Genomic DNA, 23630 nt, shown 5'->3' on the forward strand with positions numbered 1-23630 from the left:
TTGAGATGATGTGGGAAAAGTGTGTTGCAGTCTACATGATTTGAACAAATACAGTACTCTGTAGTTGTAGTGCATACTAGGTATTTTCAATACATCTTGCTAGCACCTGTGATAAATTTGTTAGTTCAAACTGATTAGCGATGCCACATTTGAAACCTTTCCCTGAAGTCATCTATGTTAGTTCCTCGCATTTGAATATTAGTTTTATATTGCAAGTTCCAAAATACCTGCAGTATACTAGAATAACAATGAAAATAATCTTTACCCTTCTGCGTGCAGTAAAATCATCAGAACAGAGAGAGATATCGGGTTGGAGAGGTGGTAACATGTTTTTTTTTTTCCTGCATTGAGTGATAAAATGACCGTGAATAATGTACTTCCATTATTTTCACTTTCGTGGACAACTGACATGTCCTAAGTTAATCCAGCAATGTTTCAGGTGAGAGAGCAAAGACCAATGGAAAGTACAAAATTTGGCCCCTATAAGTGCACAAGAGTAAAAAAAAAAACAAGTGAAAACCACCCATACCTTTATCCTTTCCATGCTGATATGAGTTAGTCAAGCTAATATGCCCAATATTATTGTTCTGGTTAAATGTTGAAACCTATTGTTCAACAAAATAACACACACTTTTAGTAGGGCTGGACTGATATCCAATATTCTATCGATCTGATATAAGATTCCAAATTTTCCTTGAACCGAATGGTTCATTGACCTCCTTAATAAATGTTTACCAAGATGACTGCAATGCAAAAGAAGCTGCATATGTAGACATTTACTTTGAAAAAATAGGCAGGAAGATTACATGTTTTTATCAATAAAAGTTGCAGAATATTGCACTAAATTATATTATACTTACATATATATCGGACCAGTAAAATTATAGGTAATTTCACTGGTACACTGATGTGCCTATATTGGCCGATACTGCTGGAGTACAGATTAATCTGTCCCATCCCTGCTTCTTAGTAAATCGTTAAATTTGGTGGTAGTATTAAGGATATTGTAATACAGTAATGGGGAAAATGGAAAACTAAATTTTAGAATTTGCATGCAAAAAATCATACCTTAAAAAATATGGATATATATAGTTGGTGCGCACATAAATTACACTTATGCCAACAGATTGTACTTCTTGTGCATATTTTATTTTGTTTTCTTTGTGCCAGTTTTTAGGTTTCACCACATTTTGTGAAAAAATAAGGAGGTATGTCCCCTTAGTGAGCATTTTAATTACAAGGGCCTATGTTTTTTTTAATGATTTTGAAAATGACTAATGGGGAGTTAATGGTATCGTATGCTGTTAGGAAGTCACAAATGTATTGGGAGAGATATTACAAATGCATGTGAATTAGTTTGGCATGTATTCATAATACTTGCTCACTTATTTTTGAATAAGAGACAGTAATTGAACATGTTTTACAGTATCGAGAAACTGAGAAACTAATTTGTCAGACTTCATATTTCTTATGGTTGTATTTTAGCCACAAGCAGTGTATGCAAAGGATGTGTATGATATAGAGCTATTCTCTATAGTATCTGGGGTACAGTTGGATCAGCAAGATATCAAGTTTTACAAGGAGTTCAGCACAGGGGCAGTCTCCATTACGTGGCAGAACGAGGTAGGATTTGGGGTTTTCCTGTGTTGGTCTTAATGGTGCTTCCTGTTGTGGGTAAAATGTAGGATGGACACGAGTATGGAGGTTGAAAAGGGTCGGGTAACTTGTAGCACGTAAGGCAAGTGTTTGTGTACGTTTGCATTTTAATCTCTTGTCCTTTTCCTTTACTCAAACCTTGTAATGACGAGTGCACAGTGGCAGAACAGCTTCTGGAGTGTTATTGTCATGTGTTGAAAATACCTAGTGAATGATATTTGGGTACCGCTCAACCCGTATGCTGTACCTAAAGGATGCTTTTTTTAGAATGTGTGAAGTAGATTTGAAGTTACTAACAATAGAATCTCTTTCAGTTGTTGTATTCAGTCGACAGTCTGTGGTATTGCTTCTGTTTGTGACTGTTCATTGTGCCTTCCGTTATCTTTTAGGTCTACAGTATTTTCATCCTGTAAAAGAAAGAAGCATGGGAGCTGCAGAATGAAGTATTTTTTTCAGTTTTAGAATGTAAATGAAGTAAATCATGTTCAAAGCTGGATCATGCTTTCTGATACGAGTACTAATGCCTGTTAGATGATAAACAGGCAAGTTGCTTGTGCGAGTTGTTAGGTTTGGGAATTATATTTGGTTATCTTCTGCCAAATGATGCTGACCACATCACCCCCACTCACGGCTGGATCAAGAAAGTGTGGGGTGTTACCCCCACACTCCCTATATGCCTTCATGGCGTGGTGCTATGCACAGGGGAGCACTTTACCTTTTTACCTTTATCTGCCAAATGAATGTTTGTGTGTTATATTTGCATGAATCAAGAGGGTTTATAATGTATAAAAGTATTGGATAATAAGCAAATGTTACTTAATACGTCCACACATAAAATTAATGTTTGTCATATTAATTTCCCTGAATATTGTCACCACATGCTTAATTCATCTATATTAGTGTGATTTACATTAAGGTGGTGTTGGAACAAAATTAAACTAAATCACATGATATAACAACTCTTTGAGGCCTTGAGGTTGCCAGGTAGCTCTTCATTGGATGTTAATGTGGACGACAGCACATTCCACTTTTTTACCTGGCTTTTTAAATTTAAATCCATCACTTCATTTTATTTGAGTAGCTTCCATATCGTCGTGATACTGAATGCATGCTGGTAATTAAGCTACGAAGCACTCATATGAAAGACAGTGTCAAAGGGTGCCAAAATTTAGACATGAGGCACTGAAGACACAAATGTGTATAGACATCTGGATGTACCAGAAGCTGTATTTCCTTAATTACAATGGTGAAAGCGGTCATTAGAATGCTAGCAAGGAAAATGTAAGGCTGAATTAATATTGACATTTGTGTCCTTTCCTGCCACTACATATAAAGTGGAACCTAATTTTACAAGGTGAAAAAACTTAAAATGTGGGACAACGTAAAATCTGGTAATGTACAATTGAAGTTCCACTGTATGTAATTTAAAATTATTAGTTATAATAGTTACAGTGGAGGCTATTATTATTATTACATTTCAACCATGATATATCAGTTGACCAGTTTTATTTTGAAATAATACAGTCTTGCTGGCCAAGCAAGGTCCGTAGACTCTTTTCATCAATTGTATCTAGTTATCATTCTTCCCCATTGTTGCGATTAGACTGAGAGGCAATAAAGCAACAAAATGAGAAAAATACAAAATTTTCCTTTAAAATATTCATAGATTCACTTAGGAGTAAAGTGGAATATTTAAACAATTATCATTTAGTTTTTTTTTTTTTATTACTGACCATGATGATCATATGAAACAGATAAAAGGACCAAAAAAGGCCAACCTAAGACACGAACCCAGACTCTGTGGTGGTGAGCTTGTGAGTCCATTACTCATCATGCTTGGTCACCTACGCAGCAATCATTTAATCGTGAACACCACTTTGCTTACATGATTTTGTCGTGCTGACCACGTGCCACCCTGTAATTGGTTGATTAATGAGTCAGTCCGTAGGTAGGCCCTGGCTCTCATGAGCTGTTGCATCATGGGTTATTATTATTGTCTATAAACCGAACTTAGTTCAAGTTCGGACCTGTATATGGGTGTTCTTATTGTTTCTCCATCAATTTGATCTAATCATCACTCATCCTCATGGTTAGCAGGAAGGCAATGTAGAATAAAAAACAAATACAATTCATTGTTATGTTTAACCTGGAGAGGTAGAGAGGCAACAAAAAATATTTATAACTAGACGTTGGTTTCGCCTCAGCAAAATAAGAGAGATTCAAACGAGACGCAAGGCGTACTACGAAGGAGGACATGTGATGTCTTTCCTACGCGAAATATGACGTAATACTTCTTTAGTACAAATCGCGCAGGAAAAACGTCACAGGGTGCAGCAAGTACTGTTTTTTTTATTGTAACTAACAGTATTGCTTACATGACATTTAGAAATTCTGTATTTCTGCGTTGCACAATTTAGTGGTTAAATCCTATTATTTTTTTAAGATCCTCTGTCTTCATTCACTAAGGGTATGGCATCTGAAGACAGAGGATCGAAATTAATAGGATTTAACCATTAAATTGTGCAACGTGGATATACAGAATTTCTAAATTTCACGTAAGTAATTTTAAACTGCATTTACCGCATCCATCACGAAACAGGATTGTATTTTATACAAGGCTACCTACAGTTTAAAAGGAAATTGCAATTTTTTTTAATGTAAATGTGTCCAGCTTTAACCATGTTTAACTTCGTATGCATTTGTGGTTTTATCTAGATTAAAACAACTGACACTGAGCCGTGTTTGTTTTGATCTTGTGTAGGATGTTTAAAAATGCATGTAGTTGTAGCTGCTAGCTTCATCCTGATTCATGAACCCTTTTCAGCCCCATGCGGTCTATGCCAAGGACGTTCTAGACATTGAGCAGTTCTCAACTGTGAAAGGGGTCAATCTTGATGCTACTGATGACACCTTCTATAGCAAGTTCAATACAGGATCAGTTTCTATTCCTTGGCAAACTGAGGTACAGACCTGAATTTCCAGAGCTCTGATGTCTGTACTTTCATTGCATGTCATTTTTTTCCGGTCACGTTCTCTTCTTTCCAGTCTTGTGCATGTTCACTTACTTAAACATTCTCTTGTGCACGAAGAATAGGGCAGTGGTATAATAGTAGATCAATTGCATGAAGTGTAACGGAAATAGTAACTTAGTCTTTGCGAGTTAGTCTGTGTATAGTGATTACTTAGCTGCTTATTGGAAACTTTTGGCAGGGCTGCATATTTTAATATTAACTGTGTGGTTTTTCTATTCTCTGCTGTACTTTTTCTATCCTCTAATGTGTTGTGAAGGTTTTTCAACATAAATATGTATATATTATTGTGTTATTTGATGTAAGAATTAAGGTAATTGCTAGAAGAAACCTTTTTCTACTTAAGATACTTTGTAGAGTGATTAAGAAGTTTTGCAACTCAACTTTAATTATTAAGTAACATGAAAGTTGTAAGAAATATTCCCACAATTTTTTCCCTTTGTTACCATTCTATTCTATAAAAGAATTTTTTTTAAATTACATTTTCTAGTCTTAAATCTGTTTTGTTTAGGAGGGGGAGAAAGGTTTCTTTTATATTGTTACAGTAAAGTTCGCACTTAAAGATCAACAGAGTAATATTTAGTAATTTGCTGTAATGGCATGTCTTTATCAAGAAGATTTTAGGTTTATGCAAATTATTTGTATTGAAATGTTGAATGTATTTGGTATAAATGTTAACTGTATACTTTGTTTAAATGTGGATCACAAAGTTCATATATCTGCAGGAAATACTATTTTAAACTAATATTAGAAAAATTCATTTCCTGCTATGTTTTCAAATGCTTATTACATCTGAGAGTATGATTACTTACCCTTGATGCTGAGACTGGTGTTTGCGCCAACACTGACCATGTTTGCAGCATGAAATTTAAAATTTGGCAAAATTTTATATCTTTGAAACTATGAATACTAGTTACAATTTGTACCACATTTCGTTCAGTACAGATTAGGCTATAAGCCTGTGGTTGGAAAACCCAGTTTATCAAGAAGAAGAAGATGAAAGAAGTAAAATTAATTTTTTATATACAAAATTTGAACTTTTGCACCCATGTGGGCAACGCTGTGATATGAAGATTCAAAATCTTACCTTCATTTTGCCTGACATCCATTCTATTATCATGGCAAAAATTGCACACTTCTGCTGATGTTTTGGGGGGGGGGGGATCTGTTGTAATGTTAAAAATCAGTTACACACGCAAAAAAAATTATCTTACCTTGATCCTGTGTGGCTACCATGTGAAGGCACCATCCAGCCTCCTCCTAGCGGGAGACATTCCGGACATTAGAGGTTTTTTTTTCCCTCCTCTCTGGTTACAACCTACACCCTGCTCCCCTGTTCCCTCCATGGGCATGTGGAGGACCCATCTCGGTGATGTTGATCGGCACACGGTGCTTTGTAAGGGTCCAAGTGAAGTCATACAAGACAATCTGAATTCCTGGCAAGTCACAATCAAGTTGTAGTGTGTGTACATTAGGTAGGAATTCTGAATTTGTCTTGTAAAGCAGGTGTAACAAAAAGGTTGGTCGTCCATTTTTGAGAGTGATGATTTGGTACCTAAAGACTCATGTTTCACTGAAAACTTGTATTTCCAAATATAACCTAGGTCACAGTGTGTTCCAAAAATCACATAATACGCGAGAATGCTCTTGGTGGCATATTTCCACAGCTTGGCGTTGGCGAAAATATCACAGCTCAGCGGGAAGTGTTAGCACTTGCTTTGTTGAGAATGATAAAGTAGTAGTGAAAGTGATGAAATTTGGGAGTATTATAAATTAACTTATCTGCTTGCTTGTTCAAAAAATTTCTTGTGGAACAATCTTGTACAGGGTGTTTTTTAAAAAAAGGTAACTATTTGCTGCAGAGTTTGTTACCTTTTTTAACACACTGTATGATAATTTACATCACAATAGATGGCAATCAACAGAATTAGGGCAGAGCTAATACCACTTTCATCTGGTACTGATAACAGGGCTGAAATTGCTACCAATTCCAAAGAGTTCTGGTGCTTATACTTTGAAATTGAAGCACATTAAGTATTGTATCTAAGGATTTCAGTTTGGCGGTTACGCGGAGATCGGTAATTAACTCTGATAAACTTACTATTCATTTTTCTGCGTAAGTTGTTTTCAGCGATCAATTTCGCCACTCGTCTGGTGGCTTCATCAGTTACGTGGAAAAATGAATAGTAAGTTTATCAGAGTTAATTGCACATTAAGTAGTTCAGAATATTTTGCAAATTATAATATATAGTTTTTCATTAGAACTATAGCACATCAGCCTCCCACAGTTTGTTTTGAAATATTCATAATTTAAGGTGACATGTTATTTAAGCACAATATCATTTCTTCCCCCACACTATTTACACTTCGTGAAAGTTTCACACGATATTTTTGCAGACTCAAAAATCGTATCAGCTGGTATCTGTGATTAAATTTGAACCAATACCATTGATATCTGCTCAGCCCTAAACAGAACACTTACAGGGGGATGGACAATAATATGGAAACACCATGATATTGGAACGGGTGATATCGACACAATTTTTCCACATGAAATCGGACTTGGTGTGACATTCTTTTGTTTTGCTCCGTTGATAGGACCCTGTCGGACTGGTAGAAGTCGACAGTTGAGCTGTAGATAGTGTGCAGTGCAGTTGATACTGCATCATGTCCAAGCTGACAGTGTTTCAAAGAGGGCAAATTGTTGGTGCCCGCCTGCAAGGGACCTCGGTTACCAAAGTAGCCACGTTATTTGGCGTATCGAGAGGGGGACAATCAATGATCATGATGACACCATAGTGTGTCCGGAAAGACATGTTCAGATAAACACCTGGGTGGATGAAAATGTACACTGAGAGACAGAAGGACACTGAGGAGGATTGTAAACATGTTTTGCATGAAGAATGGTGCAAGATCCCATTATCCACCATCCAGGACATGTGTTTGTCCATTCCTCGGAGACTGCAGGCCATTTTGGAAGCTAAAGGTGGTCCTGCACCTTATTAGCTACAGCATTCCGGCTCTTCTTCGCAGGTGTTTCCATATGTTTGTCCATCCCCTGTAGTTAATCTAACAACAATGCCTGGAAAATGTACTAGTTTCACTACAAACTACTCACGGTGTCTACCAGTCAAGAAATCAACAGGTAGGTCAAGAGAGTCAAGATATTATACTTGTGGTCAAGAATTTTTGCTATTTTTACAGGGTGAATTTACATTATTTTGTACCTGTATTGAGATTTGATAAAATTAAATTTTTGGAAATCTAAAATTGTATTTAGTTTTGGATAAGATTTGTTCATTTTGTTTCTTAAGTTATGTGAGAATCACATTCTTGTATGCATGAAGTTTTGTAAAAATATTAAATAAAGTAATGTGGCCATTCCCCATCCAGGATGAAGTCTGGAGCATTAATTTTTACATGCATGCATTAATAAGTAAATCTCTTGGTAAAGTACAGCTTCAGTTTTCAACTTCACCAGCCTTGTGGTAGTGTTTTTTTATTGAATAAAATTTTATCTATTTTCTTAATTTCAAACTATACCTAAGTAGGGGGCGGCTAAATAAATGTTAAGAAAATGGGGGGGGGGGAAATGTCAAGAAAAAGTTATGAAAGTCATGAATTTTGGATTTGTTATTTTGGTAGACACCCTGAACAAGTATCAACATGTCAATTGGAAATGGAAGTGTTAATAGAATTGGGAAAATTTAGAAGGAAAAATAGAACTAAAGCTTTCACTAAAAACAGTGTAAATACATTAGCATTTCGGTACATGGTCGCATGCAAAACTTAAAAATGCTGCTTCGAAAGTTAAGCCTAGAAATTTTAAGTGGTAAGCAGATGAGTTAATTGTAATTGTCATAAATGTAGGTGAACAAAATTGGATACTGCACAACCAGTTGTCTGCTAATCAATCTGAAATTTCTGAACGGGCCATGATGTAGAATGAAGAGTAAGTATAAAGGGCTGTGAACAGAGCTGTTTTCAGACATGAAGAGAGCTATTTTAGACAGCTCCAAGGTAGTGTAGTGTTTTTCCATATATTTAGTCATCTTTCTTAGTCAGTGACAAAACAGAAACTCATGGAGGCTGCCTTTAGCTTGCAAGTTACTGATATGTCCCTAACCTTATCCTGCAAACGTTAATGGCAGGTTAGGCAATGGTAGATACTAATAATGACTGGACAACCATGGGAATGTGCTTACCTGAAGCTTGTCTGGTGTCAGTACGGATTAGGTCTGTCATTCGCCCCTATCACAGACTCTACCCTTCGAGGAAGACTTTCCACAAGGTTGCAGTAAATGTCGGCCGGTAGTTGGTTCCATTCCTCCTGCAAAATGGTGAACAGCTCAGTGGTGGTGTTTGGTTATTTTCATGTGGATCACAACCAGCACAGCAGATGTTCAGTGGGGTTGAGATCAGTGCTCTGAGGTGGCCAGTCAAGTTCATTCATGCCAATGTCGTCAAACCACTCGTTACGGTCCTTGCTTTATGGATGGGCATGTTGTCATGCTGGAAATGAAAAGGCCCACTTCTGAACTGTTGGCAGAAAGTGGGGAGCGGTTGTCTAATATTGCATGATAGGTATTGGCATTCAGGGTTGCAGCACCTACTCCACAAGATGTTTTTCCATTGTTCTAGGGACCACTGGTGGCATTCTTTGCACCACTGTAAATAGATGTGCTGTGTTCCAGGTAGTAATCATTGGCTTATGTGCTGCAGCTCTCCCATGGAATCCCAGTACTACCATCTCTTGCCAGATGGTGTGGGTACTGGTGTCACTTTCCAATCAGAAGTCTGCGGTCACAGTGTCCAATGAAGTTTTTCACCACACGTCTGAGCACTCATTGATTCCTATCGGTCCAGTTTTTTGGCTTCCTGGGTTGTGGTTTCATCATACCTTCGAGTTTCCATTTCACCACTACATCACAGACTGTAGCATGTGGTATCTGGAACCTGTCCAAAATCTCACGGATGGATACCCAAATCGGTGGGTGCCGATAATCATACCCCATTCAGCCTACCTCAGTTTGCGTCGTCTGCTCATTTTGACTGCTGGTAACTGTATCAGTGAGTCTCACTGTCCTTCATGAGTCATTCTAGTAGCTCATGACTTGTATTGATGACGTATGGGTGATCCTCATTACAGTTCATGGAGTGTCCAGTCTTTATTGGTAATATAGTGTATATCTGCAACATTGAAACAAACAATTCTGAATGCCATGCACTGGCCAACTTATTGTCACCAGACAAAAAGATCACATTAAAAGCAGCATGACTAAATATCATTAAAAGACTGTCAGTTAGTTTCCTTCTGTTACAAGTTTTTTTCAATGTCATGTAAATATTCAAGTAAAGTGGTCAATATCTGCTCACAAGATAACTGAATCAATACAATTATGAACCTATGACTTGAACTTGCAGCCTTCCCATATCAGTTTAAGTGGCTACCTAGCATTAGGCCAACTTTCGTAAATATTCCTCTGCATGATATCCGATCTCATTGTCGTATAATTGCTTGGTATCTGGGACTCTCCATTGGCATAGCGGTAACATATAGAGCACCTTTAAGGCACGTGCCAAACTTGGAGATTCTTTGTGTACTGATATGCACTTTTTGCTGCATGTATTATAGTTATGGTACTACAAACGTTCGATACCCTGGAGGGAATTATGAATCACCCTGTACATTGAATTAGTAAAGTAATAAATGCAAATTAATTACTGTAATATTTAATGAATAGCTTTTTTGAATTATACAATACATATTTTTCCATAGTAATCAAGTGTGGACCAAGGAAGTAATAATTGAACACACTACTGTTAAGAAAAAAAATTGTTGTATATTAACTTCAGTGTGAACATGGACACACAATATTGGCAGAAATAAGAGTAAATTTTTAATAGTGGTTCTCGCATGTCACCATAAAATGTAGTGCAGGTCTGCACTGTTTGCCTTCATACATACTCTTCACTCTACTATTTGAAGACCATAAATTCAGGATTTTATCAGTGACTGATCGCATGTGCAGTACAAATGCATAAGAAACATTTAATATAATGAACTTAACATAAAAACATGATCTTTTTTTCCCCAAGATGATTGAGACAGATTGCTTCAAGGAACTAAACGTCTTTGGTCCAGGCAGCACACCATCTCCTGACTTGATGATGGATGCTATTCCGGAACCAGAGAACAAGGGGTGTTTTCCCTTCAGAAGGAAGGTAAGGCTAAGTTTCAACCATGCAATTATTTTAATATTTCTCGGCTGAAAATTACAATTTCCAATATTTGTAGTGGAAAAAAAGAATTTAAAAGAATTAAAGAATAAGGCACTTTAACCTTTAGGTGACCGATCGTCTCGATCGAGATGCTTTGTCAATGTCTTAGTTTTTACGTTATAACTTCACTATTTTTGGCTAGAATTCAGATTTTCTTTTTTCATATTGTTGTTAACACATGTATTATGATAGAAATGATTGTTGCACGTTTGTTTTCATGAAAATGGCAGGAAAAAGGCAACTTCTTTTTGGAGTCTTTTTTTTTTTTTTTTTTCAAGAAAAAAAAATTGCCGGCTTTGTTGTTCTAAAGCAATGAGTTTCCCTCACCCCTGAAAACTGCATTGGATGGAAGTTTGTTTATTGGTACCCGGGGTCAAAAGGGGTGTTTTCCATGCGGGCGCAAGCGGTAAGGGGGAAGAGGGGTTGTTGAAACTGTGTCGTAAGAATGGAAGTTTGAGGTGCGCTGAAGAAAAGCGTTTGTTCTTGAGCACAAGTAGCTACAAAGGTTGTTACCCTGCATTGTCTAAAAATAGAAAATTACAACGGTATGTCATTCATCTGGGCAATTTGCATGCATTTTGCTGAAATCCGAAGCTTGAGACAGTGGCGCACAGGCCTTTTGTTTCGGGAGTACAACTCGCGATACATTGGTCATATGATAATGATGCAAATATTTTTCTGTCTCTTAATTTCTATGTGCATGTTGACCTTTTCATGTCCTTTTTTTCGGGAAAGGGCAGGGGGAAACCCCAATTTTTTAAAAAAAAATGATTTTTTGGGGGATTACCCCTTGCCCCCCCCATATATACGCCGAATGTGCATAAATTTTATATCGTCTGAATCTGTGATTCATTCCACGTACAATGCTCTAGGGCAATTAGCCTCCGATCTACACACATTAAATTGACTCTGCCTATTGCTCAAAATCAGCTGGGGCACCAAGGGGGACCTGTGAAAATGGCCTTGGGCACCAAAAGGTTTATACAAGACTCTGAAATTTCCTGGCTAGGCATGCTCATGACAAATCCAGAATTTATTTTCCAAAGTTTTGATTGAGATGGCAAAATTTTTCTCCCGCTCCCAGCACCGATATTTCAGAATCCCATCTACCGCCGTATGGTTGTCCGAACCAAAACAGACAAACAATCCACCCCACTTAATTACAATATTTTTTCATTAAGATGATTATCATTCATCCTCATCATTACAATAGCCAAAAGTGGCAGAAGATGGATATAATATTAAATTAGTTAAACTTTCATTTTTAAAAAGTGTAAATTTGCGTACCATAACTACTAGGGAGAGTCAAATATTATCTGCACTCTTTTGGTTGGCCACACTGCCTACAGTGCTCACATGTTACGTGGCCGAGGTTTCATATTAATCGCTCGATTTTTATTTCTTTCGTAACAGGTTAAACACAGTGTGCACCAAGGGAAAACAGATCAGCGATATGAAGATTGTTGTGGATGATTTTGCACACAGAACCAGGACTAACAATGGCATGTGCAGAATTTTAGAAGGGGCATCTTATCTTGCCTTCGAAGTTATTTTTGTTTATGAATAGTGGGCCACAGGGGGAGGGAGTTATAACCCCCACCCCGAGTTCCCTCGGGCACGCCACTGATATCTAATTTGCAGAGAACATGCCACTCTGTGGCTCTTCTGTTTGTCAGAATCATCTCTTGAGCTTGTTGAATCTTCCCGTCAGTGGTGGAGGTTGATGGGTGTGCTTCCTGCTTGTCAGGTCATTTTTAAACCTCTCAATCTGCTCATACACAGTTCTATCAGGTCATTTTTTAACCTCTCAATCTACTCATACACAGTTCTATCAGGTCATTTTTAAACCTCTCAATCTACCCATACACAGTTCTACATGGTAGAGCATTGTCCCCATATTCTACTGAAAGACTATGGTGAAATGAAGCCCCTGACACACCTTCGGAGCAGAGATACTGTATTGATATCTGTTTTCCCTTAGTGTAAACTGCCAGTCGCATGGCCATGTTTAAGCTGTCACAAAGGAAAGAAAAATGGAGCGATTAATATGAAAATTCGGCCACGTAACCACAAGAGTACCACCTTTCAGCATGCGACCGCTCAAGGCTGAGAGAGCATGGCTTGGGAAACTGATTTTGAGATGGGACTTCATGTATTAGCAAGGTACTCAATAGGTATTATATGCCAAAGTACTAGCGTGCGTCTCATGAGGAGAAGATATTGTCGGACTTCCAAGTGTCCCGGTAGCCCTATGATAGTGTTTAAGTGTCACGTGCCAAAGATTCTGGATTCTATTTAGGTTTGATTGTGAAAAAAAGTAAAGGTAAAGTGTTCCCCTGTGCTTAGCACCATGCCATGAAGGGGGTGTGGGGGTAACGCCCCACACTTTCTTGATCTGGTCGTGAGTGGGGGTGATGTGATCAGCACCATGCCCCTTACTGCCTTTACCCCCCAGGTTTCCCCAGGTACCCATGTTATTCGGTGCTGGATGGGTGCCGGGGCTGCTTCCAACGTTAGAAAAGTTCCGGCCGGGGATCGAACCCGGGACCTTTAGCATGGTAGTCAGACACCTTTTTTCTATTATCTCGGAACAACTATTTATTGCATTTCATGTAATAATTTATTCGAATAAAAACAATCTGATGTGTTATTTTCAGCAAAATAATATGTATAGCGGTGTGTTTTTTCTTTTTCGAGAACCAGAGAAAAACCCATACCCTTCCGGAAACAAAACAAAGATTACTATCCACAATCAATGCTTTTATTTACTTTTATTTTGTGCAGAAGCCAGAATGGTAATCATCATAAGAGGATGCAAAACAAAATTTCTCAACAATTCACATTTTTTTTTCCAAAAAATAGTTGCTCGAGATAATAGAAAAAAGTAGGGTCAGTCAAACAGGAATCGAACCGGCCAGAACCATCAGCGTATAAAACTTATACGCTACCACAGGGACACATGGAAATCCTACAATATCTTCACCTCATGAGATGCACTTGGAAGGCTTTGAAGTGCTTTTTATCGGAAATGGCTGGCTAAGTGCACTTTGGCATATCAATACCTATAGTGTACTCTACCACTACGCAAAGTCCAGTCCCAATCTGTTTCCGAATCCGTGCCCTCTTCTTGCAAGATGTGGGCCTGGCTGCTATCTTCTTGAATAACATGCTGCCTCTGTGACGAAGCATGCCAAGTGGTTGACTTTCAATCTCACCACCAAAGGAGCAGGTTTCAAGTTCTGTCCTGGCCATGGGTGTTCTGTGTGTGCGCGTTCCTTGATCAGCTTCATCTAATCACCACTTATCCTCATTGTCATGATTATCCAAAAGTGGCAGGAAATAAACGTAAAATAGCAAACACACACATAACAATATATTAATGGCATCTATGGTTCAAGGTAATGTACTTGCATTCCGAGTTTAGATATATTTAATTAATGATTTTATTGCAGTAACACGTCTTGCACTAGGTAAGAGTCCATTTAAAAACTCATGTCATAAAGCCAGATAAGGAGAAAACTAGGGCTGAGCCGATCCCGATGTGTTGGTATCGGCCGATATCAGTGGTATCGGAAACGATCGGTTGGAATTTATTTGCATATACCAGCCAATACTTTTCCTTCATTTTGGTCTTTCATAGGGTCCGGAAAAATGCCACTAGACAGTTCCGCGGAGTCTAATTAGCGTGGAAATTATACAAAATTCAAACTTTATTTTTTTTATTGCAGCAATTTTGCATGAGAACTAGGTTTTGTGATAACATCTATTTTCATATTGTGATGTAATTTTTGAATTTTGGAAGCAAATTGATGCATATAATTGGATAAGAATATTTTATACACTATTATTGATCAATATTTTGAACAACTTTTGTTTATTGTAATTTTCAAGTATCTGTATCGGTAAGAGTATGGGCATCGGTATCTGTTGAAAGTGATATCGGCTCGGCCCTAGAGAAAACCCATTTCAGTCACTAGATTAAATTATTTGTGGACTGATCAGATACTGATAAAAAATTTACCAATACCAGTAACCAATGTTCTACTGATCCAAATATAAAATTGTAAATGTTGCATGAAGAACATGAATGGTTCATTAACCTGTTTGTTATGTAACCAGGTATCTTAAAAATAATCCATCTTTCGACATTTACTTTACAAAATCTTATGTATATTTCACCGTTATATCAATAAAAATAACAACAAAAGAGTGAAATTTGCACAAGTAAAGGCTGTTTGTAGATACAACAGTCGATGCCAATAGAGTATAAACTGATCTCTACAGTCCCTAATGCACAATCCAACAATTAAGTGATGACAGTCTTTATCAAATGAATAGAAAACAAAATAATTGAACATGGCCTGTTTATTACTCAAAGTACATCCCTCGTGCATCAATACAGCAATTGGCTTGGTTGGCATCGATACAACATCTGCAAGTCTTCATGTGGCATGGCTTGAGATGGGACATAACAACTTGTTGGATGGTCCTGTGTTCATCAAAACTGCGTAATTTCAGCAGCAGCTTAACTTTTGTGGACAGGAAATAATCACAGGAGGATAAATTTGGGGAATACAGAGGATGATTCAACACACTCGCTCGTTTTTGGAGAGAATACCTAAACAAGAACTGCTCACTGCTACCGTGCATTATCATGGAGCAGGAAACAGCTCGGAGAGGATCGGTTCTCTTTCATAATCATTCAGAGTGCTACGAAAGCAACAGCCAAATACAATACCATCCTCTGGAACAAATACATTATGAATAATGTTTTAGCTGTCGTAAAAACCACAATATTGTCTTCAGCTTTGATTTTTCGAGCTGCATTTTCTTCCCTCTTGGTAAATTGAGCGACTTCCATCCTGTGATTTGTCGGTTCATACAAGAAAATGCTCTGTTTTGTCCTCCACAACAATAGGATTCAAGAAATGTTTATTCCCACAAGCAGTTTTCAGAATGTCTTTCATGAATCTTGATGTTCACTCACTGCTCCATAGCTATTACGTGATGACACCCTTGCACCACCTCCACGACATGGCAGCATGTCCATTGCAAGTTCATGAGGTGTTGCCAGGTTGTGGATTATGGACCACACTACATCATGAACATGTTACTTCACAGATAGAATGCATACGTGGGACAATATAAAATCAAGTTTCATTACTTAATTGTTGGACTGTGTATATATTTAGGGATGGGCCAATAAAGTACCGATATCAATAACCAATATTCTACCGATCCGATATAAAATTTCAAAATGGTCCTTGAAGAACCTGAATGCTTCATTGACCTCCTTAATAAATGTTTGTTTCCAGGCGACTGCAGTGCAAGAGAAGTTGCATATTTAGACATTTACTTTTTTAGATAGTAGGGCATGGAGATATCCATAAAAATTATAACAAAATGGCAGAATTTTTCACTAAATTATAAGATATATATATAGATATATCCGATACACCAATATTGGTTGATACCGATAGAGCATCGTCCCATCCCTAATATATACATTATATGCTTATAATTATTCCTTTCATTTAAGAAAAAGCAGCCACCGAGAACACGGCCTGTACCTGTGGCAGATCACTATCTCCAGCAGCAACAATCAAGTCAAAAGGACGAGCAACAAAGCTGACGATTAGCGGCTCTAGCAAGTAGTGAGAGCAGTGAGGAGATTCTGCTAGCAGAGAGACCTGCTTCGTCATCCACAGCATCCGTGTTTGTGACGGGCCAAACCGACGTGGAGCGACCATCATCAATCAACTGAAACAGCTCGTCACGTCATACAAACATGTGGTGGTATACCGAGATTGCATTACTGATGGGAAATAACATATATATTTCCAAGATATTGCCGTTTCGAATGATGTAGCTCTCTTGAATATTAGTTACGAAACTGATTATAGGGATGGACAGTGTGGAATTTTAGGAAGAACTAGAAATAGGTCTTTCATCTTGAGGCAATTTCATATGAAATCAAAAGATTTTTTGGCATTACCATCACTTATCGTTATGGACATTTTAATGGAGAGTTTCTTTATAATTTGCATGTGCCAAAATTCTTGTCAAACCTCATAGGGGAAACAAGGTGCATGATGTACATATCCATAGGAAACTTCAAGAACTTGCTTTACAATTTGGAAAGGTTATTTGTAGGAATAGTAGTATTGGATGGAAAATATTTATTGTTATAAAAGAAAAAAAATATGCCAGGTATTTGTAGAGAAGCAAACTTTTATTGTTGATGTTTAGTTTTATCCTACTATGTACATCTTGAGATGATAATTTTTTTAAATAAGTTTTGTTTGTTTCTTTTGTATGGTGTATGTTGTTTTTCGGTATAATTGTGCAAGAATTTTAGAGCGTTGTGCTTCCAGTTTTTGTGTGTTTGCGTATAAAATTTGACAATTGTGTGGTGATGTAAATTGCTTCATTTTGTGGTGTTCTGTTGTTGACTGAAGCTAGAATGACGAGTGATCGACCTATTTGATGTGAATCTCCTTTAAGGCACGAATTCATGTTGTGATATTAGTTTTAGATTGCTGTCTTCGTAGGCCATGTGTTGGTTGCTTAAAATGATTTGACACCCTTCTGGAAAAAAGGGGTAATTTACGTTGAGAATGACTTTGAATTTGGTGACATATTTTACAGTTTTATATTTTGTACCGATTTCCATGTTATCGTTGCAGGATGGACATGTTAGCGCATTGATCATGTTAAGTTACCGTACGTACAGTTTAGTGCATTTGGATGTTAAAGTCAATGTTCTGAAGAAATACAGATAAAAAAACCTGCCGCAGTTCAAGGTATGTAAAAATATTCCATTCTATTTTGTAGAACACAATACTTTCCTTTAGTACTTCTGTACAGCATGTGAAATACCAGAGGAAACGTGAACCAGAGTATGCTCAAGTATTACCAGATGTTTACGAGATTTTGTAGCTCTTTTTTTTTTCCATTATACACACTGCAACATTTAAAGAACTTAATCTTTTTACATTGTGTGTTTGATTATGCATTAACCACGTACTGTTTCAACACAAATGTACCTTTCACTTGTATTATATGTCACAATCATATCCACTGGTAAATACAGATTGCAATGGAAAACACAGCATCTGTTGATATTGTTTGTATGTATATAAATGGGAATGACGTTTAATGTGATTGAGGCATGGCTGATTAGTATTGTGGAGTTTCCTGAGAAGAATGTGAAAGCGACGGGGGTTCCCTTTTGTGTGTGTGTGTGTGTGTGTGTGTGTGTGTGAGAGAGAGAGAGAAATTAAGTTAATTTTTTTTAAGCGAGATATTTATGTGCGCATATTTATATATATGTATGTATGTATGTATGTGTGTGTGTGTATATATTTATATTGCATTTCTGTAAGATTTAGCTGTTTGAAACCTACTTAATTCCTTCCTTATGTTTACGTGATTGTTGTAGATAATTCAGTTACAAAAAATGGACTTTTAATATCTTGAGGGCTGTAGAATATTTTTAGTCAGAGTTGATAAAATGGTTCTGCTGAGGGGAATTTGATTGCAGTTTTTTTTAGTAGGTTATTGAAAAATGGACTGATAATAGTGAGGCATGGGTGAATGAGGTCACAAGATTTTTTCCATGACAACTATGTTAGTTTTGGTGCTTTTCGATTTCCAACAAAGAACCGTGACAAAGGAAGGTGTTTCCGGAAGTTGTGCTTCTGGTATCATCACTTAGACATTCCATGTGAGCTTATCCAGCTTTCAGAAAAGTGAAAGATTAGTTATTATACTTCCAGTGCTGGCCAACTGAATGGGATAAACTGATTTTATATTTTGATAAAACACCACAGTTCACATGTTTGAAAGAGAAATGCTGTGAAAGTCAAGTAATGTATTGATTAAAAGCATTGTACATGCACACATGTTTTCAAACTTTCACAGCAGCGATGCAACAGTTCTGGTGTACAAATAAGATCAGAAGTTTGTGCATAGTTCACTTTTCTCCCAACAGATGGGGTCTGGATATGCCAAAAATATTCTCTTGCTATCGCTGAAGCATGACAGGATATACTTACTACCTATTACTAAGGGCATTGCTGCATTTGTACCCTGCAGACTCTTGAGAACCACAGAAATGCATTTCTCTGACTATTCAAAAATACTCATGTCGTTCATCAAAGGTTTACTACAAATAGTTGTGGCCTACACACACACACACACAGCCTAGACAAGAAAGTTGCAATGAAAAGATATAGATTTTCTATTCAGAATATTTATTCCCTGTGTGCCAAGATTGTGGGTGTGTTAAATGTTTTCCCCTTCCCAAAAAGAATTAGAGAGATGTGGACTGTGTGTGTTGTGAAAAGAAACTAGAACATCATAAATAAATTTGAATGTTTTTCAAAGTACGCTAGAAATGCATAAGATTCTTGGACTGCAATTCTGCGGTTAAGGGCTCACTGCAGAACTGCGGCTCCATAAAATATGCATACTCATGTATGACATTTCTAGTAATTGGTAAGACATGTGTTCTTCCCTTACCAGTTTGCTGGGCAATATTAGTTGTCAGTAAGTGCAAATATCAGTATTATGTATTAAAAGAGAAAAGTGTATAAATATAGATGTAGCAAAACTTGCCATTTGAATGTTTTCTAAATTCTGTTCGACACTATCTTCTCTGCTGATGTATTTGTATAACTCAAGAACCATAATGGTGAGGCTTTTTACTCCATGTGAAAATCTTGTATTAATATTTTGCAAGATAATGCAACCTAAGTGTGCATTTTTGCCTGGAGCAACAATCATGCTAGGATGCATTGTTAGTCTGTTCCAATGAGACTTAGTTCCTTATTCAAGGAGGTCTTGTGTATATACAATTTTGAATATCATGTACAATGTTTAAAAAGTTTTCTTTTCCTGGTGTACAATTTTTGAATAATTAAATGTGAATGTAAGTTTTTCCTATCCCTACCTTCTCTTTTGTGCATGTTGTAAGAATGGCGTGTTAGTGTGGGGAACGTACAGAACTGTAACTCCATGTGCAATAAATGATATATTTTATATTGAAATTTAAAATTGACTTTTATTCTTATAATGTAAAACTAATGGAATTATGATGAGTGGTTTTCATGGAGAAAAACTGCTATAAGGAAACGTTTGTTTATTTGCACTACAATCCTTCGATATCTTTCATCTTCTCTCATTTGTCTCTCAAATTTTCCAAACATCTACTACATTAAGTTAACTTGCCCAATCTCCTTGTGCAGTAGGGTTTGAGACTCCTTAATTATAGCTCCACTGAGTCTTTTGTTACCATGAGACAAAGTTTATTGAAGCCTGATTTTAATTAACAAATGCACTGCAATACATCATTATTGTCTTTCACAGTGCAGAACATCAATACAATAATACACTTGAAATGGTCTCTTTCAGAAACAGCATCTTCTTGTATAGCTTAATGTTAGGCACACCAAAGCAATTCGCGATTAAAATTACCACCGGAGCACTAGTGTCGCTTCCAATATGGCCACTCTATGTAGGATAAATCTTTGTTTACATTCAGCAGTAGTACGAAATAGCAGCGTGTTGTCATGGCTGGTATGGTAGAAACATTTAAATTATGCGATGTTTTTAAATATTGCGAATGCGTTGTGAATTCCAGGAACTTGAACGAAGATGAAGCTGTGCTGAGAATGAAGCATTTAATTATGATAGGCAAAAATAACACTGAAAATGCAGACGAAACTAATGTATATGCACTGGTTCTTCAAAGCAGTGCTGTATCATCTGCACCTCATGTTGTAACTGGGGTTTTCTGAAATTATTTGAAAATAAAGAAATTGAAATTGACCTGTACTTGAAAAGCTGGGATGGAAGAAAATTGCAAACACATCGTTGCAGTTTTTTCTCGAAAGAGGAATAATAATAATAATAATCACGATTTCATGACCAGGCTATCCTCACTGAAAAAGGACATTGATTGTACTGAATGAAACAGCAACATTAGCATCTCTATTTTCTTTTTCTGGTTACATTTTACATTAATTCATTCTCAAACTATTTTCATCTTCTCTCTTTTAATCGACTAGCACCTGTTCCAAATTTCACACATACATAATACATGGATGCATTGGGTAAGAAGCTACATGACTTTTCAAAAAAAAGTATTTATAAAGTACAATTTAAAACTTTGTTTTCATGGTAATATATATTTATCTCTTGAAAAATAAAGTGAGCAGACTTGTGCATTTTTCGTAATTTCCTTGTTGAATTAGTGTTATTCCCCATGCCAATCTTCTGTCAATCAATTACATTTTCCCGGATTTATATACAAATTTCATTTTGTTGATTCCACGGGGTGGAAACACATGAAAACTTTTCATTTGTTCTGACTCACAAAATGATTTAGAGCAAAAAAACCTGAAAAACTTGCTCTTTCGCATTTCCCCCATACTTGAAACGACTTCAACACAACGTATCCTACATAGAGTAGTTCCTGAAAATCCCACCAGATGGCATATCGGTTAATTTTAATCGCGAATAGGAGATACGTGTCGCTTGAGAATTTTAACTGTGTTGTGTTTTGTGAACTTCAACAAAATGCCGCATAACGTTGATTTTATTCCTTTCATTGTCTACTAGAGTACTGCAATGAGTGTTTTTCACTCAAGCAGCAAATAGTTCACACCGGTAGCACTAGATGTAAAAAGTAAAGTAAAGTGCTCCCCTGTGCAAAGCAACATGCCACGAAGGCATATAGGGGGTGTGGGAGTAACGCCCCACACTTTCTTGATCCGGTCGTGAGTGGGGGTGATGTGATCAGCATCATGCCCCTGACTGCCTTTACCCCCCAGGGTTTCCCCCAGGTACCCATGTTATTTGACGCTGGGTGGGCGACGGGGCCGCTTCCAACGTTAGAAAAGTTCCCGGATTTGAACCGGCTGGGTATCGAACCCGGGACCTTTAGCATGGTAGTCAGACGCGTTACCGACTGAGCCACCGCGGCACTAGATGACATTCAGAATTGATAGGTCTTCCCCTTGTGCGAAAAACACTCGAACAAGCCATTTCTCTATGGTAGTGAGCCCTGAAATATGGATCGTGAAGTAAAAGACAAAGTGAAAATGAAAAATAAGTGAACATACTTATTATCTCCATTTTAAAATGCAGTTTTGTATATCTTATAAAGAGATGTGAAAATGAAATAGATGATTATGGGCTTAAACTGCCTAGGCTGACATTTTATGTTTCTACGATTATTGTCACATTAAAAAGATGCTCGATTGAATGTTATAACTGCATTTTATTATTTCGCAGAATATGATTATTCTTTTCAGTAAGTGAACAATGATGTACACATACTTGTTGCATTGTGATAACTATATTTGTAATTGCTTACTGCTTAGGCAGGTCTGTCAGCATGTGTATCCATTTTACGTTTCAGTCTGTAGACATTCCATACTATTGTATATATTGTATTTGAGTCTTGCATATAAGGAATTATTATTTAGAATTGTAATTGCATAGAGTGGTTTCCTTCCATGTAGGGGTTTTAGGCTGACAGTGTTGCTTATTAGGCTCTGAAATACGAAACATTGTCATCATTTCACTATGAGTGCGGTATGCTCAAGTGTGGGAGACTCGAATGACTTTGAGCGAGCAAAGGTGGTCCCATGCAGCACTCGATTGTGTACTCAATTATAACTAGAGGTGGAGTAAGAACCATTTGCAAGGTTCTGGGATAACATAGTTTGTGCTGTAAATTGATCCATACGGAATAAATTTGTATTGTCGCTTACATACAGGGTCCGTTCTGAAAGTATCCGAACTGTCCGCAGCGCGGTGCGAGAATCTGTCGAGGGTTCGGGTAAGCTGCACCAGGTAGCAGTGGGGACCTTAACCTTCAAAACAAGGCCTTGCTCGGTTGCCTGCGAGCAGTGGTTGAGGTGCAATCACTCGTGTTGTGTACACGGAAAAAACGCGTCAAGAATTTGGTGAAAATGGAGGGCACTTTGTAACAGGACTACGCTTTGAAATTATGTGTTAAATTGAAAAAAAAAAAAAAAAAAAAAAAAAAAAACTTTACGGAGACTTTAACCATGAATGGATGAAACCTGGCTATTTGAGTATGACCCTGAAAGCAAGAGACAAAGTTCGCAATGGCACACCCCCACGTCCCCTCGTCAAAAGAAGGCCTGGATGTCAAAATCAAAGGTGAAGACAATGCTCATTGTCTTTTTCAACGTGAAGGGGATTGTGCACAAAGAGTTTGTACCTGCTGGGACCACCGTGAATGCAGCTTATTACAAAACAGTGCTTCAGCGTCTCCGACAGCGCATCCGGTCTGACATCGCCAACAGGTGGGTGCTTCACCACGACAATGTGCCGGCTCACACAGCGCTGTTGGTAGGTGAGTTTTTGGCCAACGTACACGTGGCAATGCTGCCTCATCCCCCTTACAGCCCGGACTTGGCACTGGCAGACTTCTTTTTGTTTCCCAAGGTCAAAAGGGTGCTCAAGGGGGAGCGTTTTGCTTCAATTGAAGAGGTTCAAGCTGCCACGACCGCAGCATTAAAGAGGGTGTCAGTCAAGGACTTCCAGGACTGCTGTGAACAGTGGAAAAGTCGCTATACTCGCTGTATTGAGGCTGAAGGTGCCTACATTGAAGAATATTGACAGCAG

At 37.5% G+C, this 23630-nt stretch overlaps 1 protein-coding gene across 3 annotated transcripts in view; it reads left to right on the top strand.

Annotated features, from left to right (window-relative positions):
* Positions 1 to 20018, top strand: part of Gprk2 (G protein-coupled receptor kinase 2) — a 56303-nt gene extending 36285 nt beyond the window's left edge. Inside the window, exons 12-14 of one of the 3 annotated variants that reach the window (XM_083114824.1) lie at positions 1486 to 1623; positions 10785 to 10910; positions 16507 to 20018. In XM_083114824.1, the coding sequence (XP_082970950.1) occupies positions 1486 to 1623; positions 10785 to 10910; positions 16507 to 16599 (357 nt within the window). In that variant the 3' untranslated portion in view covers positions 16600 to 20018. Of the gene's footprint in view, positions 1 to 1485; positions 1624 to 4480; positions 4619 to 10784; positions 10911 to 16506 lie in introns of all 3 variants that reach the window. The other 2 variants (XM_083114823.1, XM_083114825.1) reach the window with 2 other exon arrangements.
* The last annotated feature ends 3612 nt before the right edge of the window (positions 20019 to 23630 follow it).

The sequence above is a fragment of the Lepisma saccharinum genome, chromosome 29 (genome assembly GCF_977018435.1).
Source record: "Lepisma saccharinum chromosome 29, izLepSacc3.1, whole genome shotgun sequence".
Taxonomy (NCBI): Eukaryota; Metazoa; Arthropoda; class Insecta; order Zygentoma; family Lepismatidae; genus Lepisma; species Lepisma saccharinum.